Source organism: Gobio gobio (assembly GCF_949357685.1).
Source record: "Gobio gobio genome assembly, chromosome: 8".
In the NCBI taxonomy this organism is placed as follows: domain Eukaryota; kingdom Metazoa; phylum Chordata; class Actinopteri; order Cypriniformes; family Gobionidae; genus Gobio; species Gobio gobio.
This window is the reverse complement of record NC_137114.1, coordinates 24,599,559-24,611,895: the sequence shown is the minus strand read 5'-3', so window position 1 is coordinate 24,611,895 and position 12,337 is coordinate 24,599,559. Positions and strand designations below refer to the sequence as shown.

The 12,337-nt window shown below is 37.5% G+C and overlaps 1 protein-coding gene across 2 annotated transcripts in view; it reads right to left on the bottom strand.

The window, feature by feature from the left end:
- pds5b (PDS5 cohesin associated factor B) overlaps window positions 1-12,337 on the bottom strand; it is a 55,036-nt gene that overhangs the window by 10,908 nt on the left and 31,791 nt on the right. For both annotated transcript variants that reach the window (XM_079824556.1, XM_079824557.1), the window contains 14 exons: window positions 8,739-8,852; window positions 8,368-8,449; window positions 8,202-8,250; window positions 7,966-8,105; window positions 7,756-7,871; window positions 7,571-7,676; window positions 6,841-7,001; window positions 6,478-6,601; window positions 6,201-6,359; window positions 3,831-3,899; window positions 3,438-3,574; window positions 2,369-2,492; window positions 1,327-1,531; window positions 90-204 (listed from right to left, as the gene is read on the bottom strand). In XM_079824556.1, coding sequence (XP_079680682.1) covers window positions 90-204; window positions 1,327-1,531; window positions 2,369-2,492; window positions 3,438-3,574; window positions 3,831-3,899; window positions 6,201-6,359; window positions 6,478-6,601; window positions 6,841-7,001; window positions 7,571-7,676; window positions 7,756-7,871; window positions 7,966-8,105; window positions 8,202-8,250; window positions 8,368-8,449; window positions 8,739-8,852 — 1,701 coding nt within the window. The remainder of the gene's footprint in view (window positions 1-89; window positions 205-1,326; window positions 1,532-2,368; window positions 2,493-3,437; window positions 3,575-3,830; window positions 3,900-6,200; window positions 6,360-6,477; window positions 6,602-6,840; window positions 7,002-7,570; window positions 7,677-7,755; window positions 7,872-7,965; window positions 8,106-8,201; window positions 8,251-8,367; window positions 8,450-8,738; window positions 8,853-12,337) is intronic.

Genomic DNA, 12,337 nt, shown 5'->3' with positions numbered 1-12,337 from the left:
TTCAGAGCTTGAAATGACAACCTAATGAAGAGATAAACATTCTCATATTAAAGATGGAAGAGAAGCTGGTGGAGCTCGTGTGGACTCACTCTTTGATGTCTTTGAGCTGCTCAATGTCCTGGACTTTCACGTAGTCTGGGTCGTGGACCAAAAGGTGAATTGCATATGGCACCACATACTCCGGCAGGAGCGATATCAGCTTCTCTGCAGTACAGACACACACACACACACATAATGATAATGTGAGTATTATAAAATCTTGGCCACTTTCCAGGACCCACAATATTTTACAATAGCATGTGTTTTGTACTGTGGTTAATGAATATGAATTACAAGTGGAAAACGTTCACATTCTCCAAGGGTCTGAAACCAACAAATCAAAAACTGAAAATGCTGACGTGCAATGAACTTATTCCAAAAACAACAGATGAAGAAACCAACACAACGGGCCAGCAAATCCACCTGACAGGACAGACATAACAACAGTCTTCTGCATAATGACCCTGATGAACAGTTCAGCTGAACATATAAAGATTTCATTGAAGCATGAATATTAACTAATAGGCACAATAGCACACAAACACCACAAGTGTGTAATAGGGAATTTGATTCTGCTTCTGTTTCCGGAATGATTATTTTAGAATTTAAAAGAGCCTTCACTCTCACCTCAAATAACCGTTCATAACTAAAACCGATGGATTCATTGCAATTGGAAGGACTGTGGATGAACTCAAAAAAAGGCATTTTTAAATTAATTATTAATAATTGATGTTGCTGAAAAGATGCATTGAGAATCAATTTGGAATGGCATGGTGACTGCCAGAATCAAATCTAAATGAATCGTGAGGTGCCTAAGGATTTCCACCCTTATAATGCAGGCTTGAGTTTACTACTACTACTACTACTACTACTACTACTACTACTACTACTACTACTACTACTACTACTACTACTACTACTACTACTACTACTACTACTACTACTACTACTACTACTACTACTACTACTACTACTACTACTACTACTACTACTACTACTACTACTACTACTACTACTACTACAAAGTAAAAATTAGAAATGAATCTTTTTGTACAGATTCATTAAAAAGGACCAACTCAGAAGAATCCTTTGTTCAAAAAACTGACCAGTGGTGCTGTATGTTTGTTGTTTTATGTAACATAAAGATGTGTTGTCAACTACATCAACATTATAGAAAGCATTAACTCGCAGCATCTTTTAATTAAAAAAAAAAAAAACCCTTAGTGATACTGATTCATTTCTCAATTCTAGCCCTTGTCTTAAGAGCAGGATTTAGACTCTCCTTACCGCTGACCGCCGCGTGCTGTTTCAGGTACTCCCTGCGCAAGTTGATGTTTTTGACCAGGCACTGACGGGCATGCGCCCTGCGCTCCTTCACCGGGTCTTTGGCACACAACGTGAACACGGCCAGGTACTCCAGCGGCAGACGCAATCTGCACAGACCTTTGTGAAGCTTCTGGGCGAAAGCCTGTCGCACCTGGTAGCACTCGTCCTGGGAAAGACAAGAGGACTCATTAGTTCCTAATGAGTGACTTAGCTGATGCTTTTAAATCAACGGTTTACAAAACACTCCAGGAACAATAACCCTGGAGTGGCCAAGGGTTAAGTGCCACCACCAGATTTGTGCAACGCTGTCCATTCCTGCAAGGTTCGAACTTACAACATTTTTTATTTCCTGTACAGATCAACGTGAAATCAAAATGAACCCCATTTAATTTCTTAATGCACATATTTACACTTGCGGTGAAAGACTGAACAGTTTCTTCCGCTGAAATAACCATTTTTCTTCTGATGTCATTTTTTTGGCTGTCAGTTAAAATTATTCAACAGCTTGCACAGCCTGTTTAAGCATTGGTTTTGGTCAAACATACATTTGGTCTGGCTCCATTTTAATATGAAAGGCCCTCTTTCAACAATCCAATTAATTCTCGCCTTGTTTTTTTCCTGCATAAACATCCAGTTGCACTCTGAAATAGTCATCTATCAGATCTATCAGAGGCTACACCTCCATCTGCAATAAGAGTGGCATTATTTTTAAGCGATTTAATTAGGGGCATTGATGCGGACTTATGATTTTAACGGTTAGTTTGCAGCCAACAGTTACGTGACCCTTAGTGAGGCTTCCTCAAAGATATGTTGGTCATAAAATACACATCAGATAAGATTTCAAAGCGTGACGGGTGACCAGGAATACAGTGAATCACTATAAAACTAACAAACCTGTTAGTCAGAGAGAGTAAACCATTAAAACAATGTTATGATCTTTTTTTTTCTCTCGACATTAAGTCCATCAGGCCCATATGCAGTCAGATAAGGCGATTGGTCTTACATTGATGACGAGGGCGCAGAGCTGGTACTGCTCCAGGGTGATGATCTCATGGTAACACGGCTCCTGAGCGAGACGAAGAATCGCACAGCCGGCTGCCAGCCGCAGACGAGACATGTCCGGCTTCCTGTACACCCACACACAGAAAGTCAGCACATAAAATCACTCCCATATCACAACACAAATAAAGTTTTGCCGTCCACGCCATCGTTTTCCAGCAAAAGTGTTCATGAATGTATTGTGATGTTGGAGTTTCCAATTATAATATTGTAATAAAAAGGATAATTTCCAACTATTACTGCACAGCACATGGGGAGGGGAAACAAATGTATAATGATTTTTATTTTATTTTATATAATTATTCAAATAAATACTGCATGTAAAAACTATACATTAAATTCCAAACAAAACTATAAATTCTACATTTTCATGATTTTACTATACCCTACTGTTAACATTTTTGGGGTCAGTAAGATTTTTTTTTTAAATTATGGAATAATAAAAAAACAAAATAAATTAATACTTCTATTCAGCAAGGACCCATTCAATTGATCAAAAGTGACAGCAAAGAAATTTATAATGTACAAAAGGTTTCTATTTCAAACAATCGCAGTTTTTTCTATTCACCTAAGAAAGCTGAAAAACATAATGGCTTCCATAAAAGTATTAAGCAGCATAACCGCTTTGCACATTGATAAGAAAAGTTTCTTGAGCCCAGAATCAGCACTGATCTCTAAAGGATCATGTGACATTGAAGATCACAAATAGATTACATTTTAAAATATATCTAAATACATTAAAATACATTTTAAAATGGAAAACAGTTACTTTAAATTCTAATAATTTCACAATATCACTGTACTTTTGATCAAATAAATGGAGACTAGGTGAGCATAAGATTTCTTTCAAAATCAGCAAAAAAATCTTACAGATCTTTACAAACTGTAGTGTTTATTTGTCGGATGTAAATGCTCTGTTTTTGAGGGTTCTTAAAAGCATGACCTATATTTTTATTTTATTTTATGTCACAGCTCATTTTAGTCACTAGTGAAGGGTTTTTATTGCCACTCACCCCATCTTGCCCTGCTCCGTCAGATCGCCATCGCTGCTCAGGATAGCCGTCAGCATTCTCAGAGTGGAGTTGCCAGATTTACTCTGGTTGTTCTTCACGCCGAGCAGCCACCTGACCATCAGTTTCAGACCCTGAATCTGAAACACAACGAGACAGAGGAACATTGAACTCATACTTTACTCACTAGTATCATCTTCTGTGACTGCAAGTTCAGGTGTCATTTATTTCAAATGTAAAGAAGAAAAGAACATGTTTAGCCATATCTGTTGGGAATCAACGCAATACAGGCTGATATGTGAATAACTCTGGTACTTTCTTCAATAAAAAATAAATAAATAAATGGCAAAAGACAAATCTTAGCAGAAGTAGTGATTTATTTATGGAGTGTCTCACCTTAGCCAATGTTTCAGGAGAGACTTCATCATCTGGGACCCACAGCTTGGTGGTTTTCTTGCCAGGAATCTTTGCAGCAAACAGAAAATCTAGATCAGTATCAGATGCCTCAAAAACCCGAGAGTGAGGAGAATCCTTTATTGCTTGGTCTAAAAATTTGCTAACAAGGTTACAACTAAAAATAAGCACACTTCTTGTAAGAGAGGCAAGGAGACAAATGATGTGTCACACGCCTATGTGTATTAAAGCACACGACTTGATTTAAAACCACTGCAAAATCAAATAAAACTGTGCCTACAAGGTCAATCAAATGAGATCAGTAAACGGGATCTCACCTGTTTGATACGTTCTGAACTTTCTCAGCTATTTACTCTCATAATTATACTGGGTTGATTTAGGCCTTAAGCAAGCACATACCCATAAAATCACATTCATTCAATAAGTCTAAATTAGTTCATGCTACAGGCAAATAAACAACACATGCATATTTAATGCTGTTCTCTCGTCCAGCTACGTTATTCATTATCAGCAGTGCTGTTACGATCACAGAACTTTGGCTGATGATTCATTGTTATACAAATAATTGTGATTAACAAGTTTAATGTTTTTGTTATTAGAAAGTAATTATTAGTACAAGTTCATACTGACCTTAAGAACAAAGTCATTATTTATACTGAAGTTAGAACACGCACAAAAAGATTTCCTTTGAGGCTTTATAAACAAACATTAATATTTAATCATTTTTAAATTATACTTTCAATTATATTTTAACCATTTGAATATTCTATCATTTTTGGAATTTAGATATTGGAATATATTGTTATATTAACATTTAAATATTATAAACCTGAACAGTAGCATATTTAAACCAAAATTTCAGCTGATCAGGCATAACATTATGACAGGTGAAGTGTATAACACTGATTATCTTTTCATCATGGCACCTGCTAGTGGGTAAGATATATTAGGCAGCAAGTGAACATCTCAAAAGTGGTCTAAGGAAGGAACAGTGGTGAACCGCCGACAGGGTCATGGGCAGCCAAGGCTCATGGGCGGCCAAGGCTCATTGATGCATGTGGGGAGCGAAGGCTGGCTGGTGTGGTCCGATCAAACAGACGAGCTACTGTAGCTCAAATTGCTCAAGAAGTTAATGCTGGTTCTGATAGAATGGTGTCAGAATACACAGAGCATCGCAGTTTGTTGCGTATGGGGCTGCACAGCCGCAGACCTGTCAGGGTGCCCATGCTGACCCCTTTCCACCGCTGAAAGCGCCAACAGTGGGCACGTGAGCATCAGAACTGGACCACGGAGCAATGGAAGAAGGTGGCCTGGTCTGACGAATCACGTTTTCTTTTACATTACGTGGGTCGCCGGGTGCATCCCCGCTTACCTGGGGAATACATGGCACCAGGATCCGCTATGAGTAGAAGGCAAGCCGGCAGAGGAAGTGTGATGCTTTGGGCAATGTTCTGCTGGGAAACCTTGGGTCCTGCCATCCACGTGGATGTTACTTTGACATGTACCACCTACCTATGCAATGTTGCAGACCATGTACACCCTTTCATGGAAACGGTATTTCTTGATGGCTGGGGTCTCTTTCAGCAGAGAATGCGCCGCCACAAAGCAAAAATGGTTTGAGGAGCACGAGTTTGAGGTGTTGACTTGGCCTCCAAATTCTCCTAATCTCAATCCAATCGAGCATCTGTGGGATGTGCTGAACAAACAAGTCCGATCCATGGAGGCCCCACTTTGCAACTTACAGGACTTAAAGGATCTGCTGCTAACATCTTGGTGCCAGACAACACACCTTCAGGGGTCTAGTGGAGTCTATGCCTCGACGAGTCAAAAAGGGACCAATACAATTTTAGAAAGGTCATGATGTTATGCCTAATCGGTGTATATATATATATTTAGATATATTTATTAGTCATTATTAATATTGGAATATTATACATTGTAACAGTAATATATTTAAGTGCAAAATACATTTACTACAAATTTTTTAAAATTATATAAATAAATAAATAATAATTATAATAATAAATAAATAAATAATATATATATATATATAAAATTTTGACTATCATGTAAATGGACAAAAATACAATTGTTTATAAAAAGAAAGTAAAAAGCAGAACACTTTGGGTTCACAATGCATGTTACACTAAAGAAATCCAGAGGCTTTTTTTTATCAAGTATCTACACCAAGTATCTGAGTTCATTTTGAGTGTTCGCATACTGCACTTCTTCACCAGAAGGACATATTTAAAAATGTGCATTTCTATGCAGTGCATCACACTGATTGCTGTGTCCTCTCATCAAAATTCAGGCTTTATTGCGGAAACAGTAATGAGCAATGCTATAATTTACCCGGTCGTTCATTAGCAGGTCTTTAACGATGAAATTGGCCACCAAAGATTTGAGCGGAGCTGCAAACTGTTCCGGGGCCAGCATGGCCAGGTGTCCCAGCGTCGTTAAAGGGGTGATGAGCTGTTCCATGTTGTCTGTGTCTAGACTCTTATGCAGAGGCTGTGGCAGATAGAAAGCATTGGTAAGAATGTCAGGCATTCAGGTAAAAAGAAGTGAATATGTGAAGGTCACGTTAGCCGAAAAGGAAAGTAATTTCAGAGTAACAGCTAAATCTTACCTCAAATATCTGTGCAAAGTGTGTGTCTCTGTTGGAGAACATGGCATGGATACAGTGGATGGCATATTTGGCCTGGCGAGGAGGACCCTTCTTTGCTTTGTGCTGCAGTACAGGTAACAGGACTCTAGGGGGCAAAAAGAAGTAAAACAGGCAGACGTGAATGGCACCGTCCACTTTATGAATGACTGTACAGCACAATAGAAAGTGGTTTTCAAATTTCAAGTGGCAGAGCATCTCAGAAATTACAAAATGAGAAACACTCTTTGAATTGGTGGAACAATTCAAGCAGCATCACTCTTCTAGACAAAAGTCCAGATTAGCTCTTCTAAACAGCCTGGTTTCATGAGACGGACCCAAACTTACGATTTGATGTGTGGGAAGCTCTCCTCCAGTTTGTTGCCAGTGTTTTTGAAGATCTGCAGTGCAGCCTCTGCAACCTTTTCATCATCCATCTTCAGACAGCCCAGCAAAGACTCAAAGGTCTCGGCAGAGTGGAACGACACAGGGTGGGTGAAGGACAGGACCTGAGGGATGTAAAGACACTTCAGTACAGCTATGAACACATACCAACAAACTGATTACATTCTATTAAATGTGTTATATTGTCTGCTGGCATTTTAATGGATTTATCGATGAATAAAGGTGGTCAGTTTTTTATTTAATATAAAGTGTTAAAAATATTAGTATTGGCAAGTTTGACTCATTTCCATGAATCTGGACAAACTGTTGTTGAAATAAACTGACTCAAAACTGTTACCAGATGTTTCATAGGGATTTAATTCTTATATTTAACATTTTGAAGCAAACAATAACTGTTTGGTTGAATTAATGGTTCATCTGAATCAAAGGAATAAAGTAAAATAATAAAATAGAATGAAATAAAATTAGTTTATGCGCCATGGGTTTGACACATACACTTATAAAATGTATCATCGAATGCAATGTAACGAAAATAATAGCTATACTGCAGCAACAAACTAACACAAAAATCCTTAATCCAAATATTGACATGCATGTATGTTTCTGTGCTAATGGGATTTAAAACCAGCACGGACACAGTCCAATGTGGTAACGGGTCTAGAGGTTTATTTACCTTCAGCAGCTCCAGGCCAGCTCTGATCGCTTGCTCAGTCGGGACTCCCTCATCTTCATCATCAGCAGTTCCTTCTATAGATTTGTTTACCTGTTTGATAAGTGCACTGCATAAAGAGAGGAAGCAGTTAGACTGCGAGCAAATGATGGCACATTTATTACCAGTATTTAAAAGTCTTAATGTACCTGATAGATTCTGTGTCGATATGAACGGGTGCTATCCTCTCTAATAAAAACTTCACCATCTCTAGGAAAGGGTTGCTGGGCTGTTTGGGGCTGCCCAGTTTTTTGGTGATTTCTTTCTGTGGAGTGTAAACACAACCACAAACTGAGACATCTTAAACTGCGAAGGAAAAAACAGGATTTTTCTGCAAGGTGAAGCAAACAGGTTCTTACCACGCAGACCTCGGCCTGCTTACACGAGCAGGATGGGCTCACGAGAGTCTCCAGCTGCTTTCTGATCTTCTCATCCTCCTCAAGAACCTGAGCGAGCTTCTTCACAAAGTCCTGCGTCTTGCCCGGGTCTGGCAGGTTTCCTTTAACACAGAGATGGAGATTTTTTTTTATACACTAAAAGCTGATTGTATTTGACAGGAGATTAATCTAACAGCACTGCAGAGAACACGACTTACTTGTGATAACCATGACCTTTGAGAACACGGCCTTGTTGTAAGAGTCAGACTGGGGGAATAAAGAAAAAAACTATTCAAGAATGTTCAAACAGAAGTACAGCATGTAATAAAGAGGAATCAGAAAAGCTATAGCCAAAACCAAACAACAGAGAGAGGAAAAACCAACTTTTGGCTGTTTTACAAGATCCAGAAGATCTTTGACATGGTGTCTCAGCATGTTCTGACACTTCCACATTTCATTCAGAGCTCTATAGGAGAGATGGACCACAAAAACCACAATCAACATTCCATGTCTGCAAATACATCTTTATAGGTTCAATAAACTCTTTTCAGACCCACAAGCACCTTATAAAATAATTTTCTCCATTAAAAACAACATGAAACAACTTTACTCCCATAACATGACCCATTTCTAAATTAAACAATATTTAACAGAATGGGACTTTTTGTTTGCAGGTTGCATGGTTCAAAATCAGCAACTCGATTTCTGCACAAGCAGATGTTTTAGATGAATAAAACAAGAATTACTGCACCTACTTGACAGCATTTCCATCCAATGTGGCGTACAAGTAATACAGACACTTCATTCGCTCTGTAGTCTCTAGATTGTGAGGCACGAGATATTGGGCGAAGATCCTCTCCACAAGCAACCTAGTGAAGGAAAAAAAAATAATCTGATTTGATCTCTTATATTTTTTATTTAATTTACATTCCATTGAGATTGCACATTGTTTTCTTTGACATGTCATTACCCAAATTTAAATGAGCTTAGACAGCATTCAAGTGAGCGCAAATCTCATATTGATGACCCAATCATAACACAAAATTGCATTTGCACACAGTTGTCATCACATGCTTTAATAATGCAATAACATTATAAACCAACTCATCAGTGAGAAGTTCAAATGGGTAATCTGAACAAGCTGCATGCAACACACCATGAAGGCTTGAAAATGAAAAGTACTTTGGTTGCAGAGCACAAAAAAACCAAGACGGGATACAGAATCATGTTTCAGACAACGACCGCAAATGAACTCAACATGTGCATTTGAATTTGAAAAGAAGTGAAAGAAGTTAAGAGCCACAAACTGTGACCATCTCTGCATTTAATCTTGTGGCTCCATTCTTGGGTTCAGTGTGAAGAGAATCTGTGGTCTCTAGGGATCAGTAGGGCCCGATCAGTATTTTTGCAGCCGATACAGACTACCGATTTCTTGTCATCATGATCAGCCGATACAGATCATTCAAGCTTTATACAAGTAATATGCAAGCTATCTGGCTGAGGGTCATCTAGTGACATCTAGGGATGTCACAAGTACCGGTACTTCGGTAACAAGTTGGTACTGAAATTATAAAAATGTGACGATACCAGCATTTCTGTAGTACAGGTAAGACCGACTCCAGAGTATATTCGGTACCCGCAGCTGCGTTCAGTGGGTTCCGTATTTCTCTAAGCGCAGGGCTCCAGACTAATATATACTAGTGTCTGTGAATATTAAACGTCAAAATACAATTTAAATATTACTCCTGCATGTTCTGCCTCTCTGTGTGAATGACGGGTGGTCAGGCGATGCGCGGGACACTCGCTGTCTTTGAAGTCTCTGCCGTGTGTCACTATATGAGGACACGAACGCATTAACCGTCACTTCATTAGAATGTACCGTTTCATTTGAGAAAAATGTCATATAAATGACACTCAAAGGTGTTCACGGCAACCTGTCAAAATAAAAGTTTGGTTTAAAAAAAATTAAATAGGCAATATATTAGGCTACTGTTGTAGCCGACAGTAGATTTAGCTTCGTCTCTATGTAATAATAATACGTCTCTACTAATAATAATAATAATGCCTAGATGGTTGATTATTTTTCACTTGATCTTTTTTATAAACAATGTTTACTTTTAAACAGCATACAGCCTTTAAAATGTTTATGTATTATTTACTTATGATTATCATAAATAATAAACTTAATACATGTAATTTTTTTTTTAAATAGTGAAAAAAAAAAAAAAACATTTAGCTGTGGTACCGAAATTGGTACCAAGTACCGTAAAATTTTGATGGTATTGGTACCGACAACCGGAATTTTGATACCGTGACATACCTACTGCTGACTGTCACTGTTAACCCCTTACAACACCCTGAACTGGCATTTTGTCTAAGTGGTATACTTAAAAGTTATGGATTATAACTTTTATTCAGAAAAAAACATGTTAAATTGATCAAAATACTGTATTAACAAAAACAATTCTATTTCAAATAAATGCTGTTCTATTGACCTTTCTATTAATCAAAAACACTGATACTAATAATGTTTCTTGAGCACTAAATATTATATTCTAAATATAATATACAGCATATTAGAGAGATTTCTGAACACTCATGTGATACTGAAAACATTACTGCTTTTACTATGCTTTTATCTTTGATCAAATAAATGCAGCTTTGGTGAGCAAGAAGCCTTTCAAAAACATTACAAAAAACACACCAACCCCATGTCTAGGGAAGAGTTAAGTAGCTGCCTAACCTAGATCAAGTTCTTCAGCAAAAGTGTTTATTAAAATAGCTACCATAGTAATATTATCTGTATAATGTTGAGCCATCACTGCAAATTAAAAATCTATTAACTGAACTGCTGTAACAATTTGACCAACAATTTATACAAAAATGTGTAGTTTGAAATAAAACTAATTTTTAGGCCAGTAAAAATATAAGCAGTATAATCAGCCAGCAGCAGAAAAAACGTTTTACAACAGCGCTTAAAAGGCCTTATATATATATATATATATATATATATATATATATATATATATATATATATATATATATATATATATATATATATAAGACATAATGAATTAAAATCTGCAATATATTATAATAGCCACAATGTGCAATATGACAGCTTTATAATGAATTACATAAACGGGCACCAAGCAATGAGATACTGAATCTGTGTTAGCAAGCATCTGTCTGGTGACATCACTGTTCTTTCTTTATGACTGGCCCTGTCTTCAGGGAGCTCTGCAGAATCACTCAACACAGTTTCTGCTGAGGATTTTCACAGTTCTCTTGTTTTCAGCAAAAGTGCACACGCTTTCAGAGTACATTTTTCTATGGTCTCATTTGAGAAAAACTCCAACTGGCTGTAAATGCATCTAAAAGTCGCCTCAAGCTTTAGAAACATGACTGGATTTTTAAAGTCGAGGAGGCGATGTGTCATGGCACCAGTACCGTCTTATAGCTTTCTTTGTAAACTGCACCATCTCAAATCCTCTGTCCACCAGTGGTCCTTACTTTCCAACAGCTTGCGAATGACCTTATAAAATCCAGTTACCCAACAGAGCTCCATCATACAGGAGATTCAGTTTTATAACAAGCTTTTACTGTAGGCTTTCTGCGGTAGTCAGGGTTACCGGTGTTACACAGTGTTCGGCCATACACCGATTCACATTACTTGGCCACCGTGGCACTGCCCCCACTGTATTTTTGCTTTTTTTTATAGAAATCAAAACCATTTAGTTCAGTTTGTACAACGGACGCCACAATTATAAACTCAAAGCGCCCATACAGCACGAGCTGCAGCGTAGTCAGCAGGAGTCAGATTTCACTTATCACGTGACGAGAGTAAGGAGAGATGACTGACAGGACTAGGGATGAAACGGTATGGAAATTTAACATCATGATTATAGTGACCCAAATTATCACGGTTATCAATATTATCACGGTTTTGTTCAAATGAGATGAAAGTGTTCAAAAAGAACAGATGCACACACTTAAAACATTTCAACAAGTTTTATATTTGAAAATCAACAAACAACAAATAAATCAAGCAGCTCTATGCACTTTTTTAAGCTAGATTCTATTCTGTGGGATTTCCTTCCTTATAATGGCCGTCGTCAATAGCAACGCATAACGCATAAATAATAATAATTTGTCGTAAATATAATCTCTAATATTATCTCTGTAAATATATTCAAGCAATATTCTCTAGTGTTCAGCAATGATGCATTTTAATCTAGCATATTTTGTGTAAGAGCCCAAACAGTATCCTTGTGAAATAATGCATATCCATATTTCCCTATGATTTGACAGTTTATTTTATTAAATATCAAAAGGTGTGCATCATACCTGACAC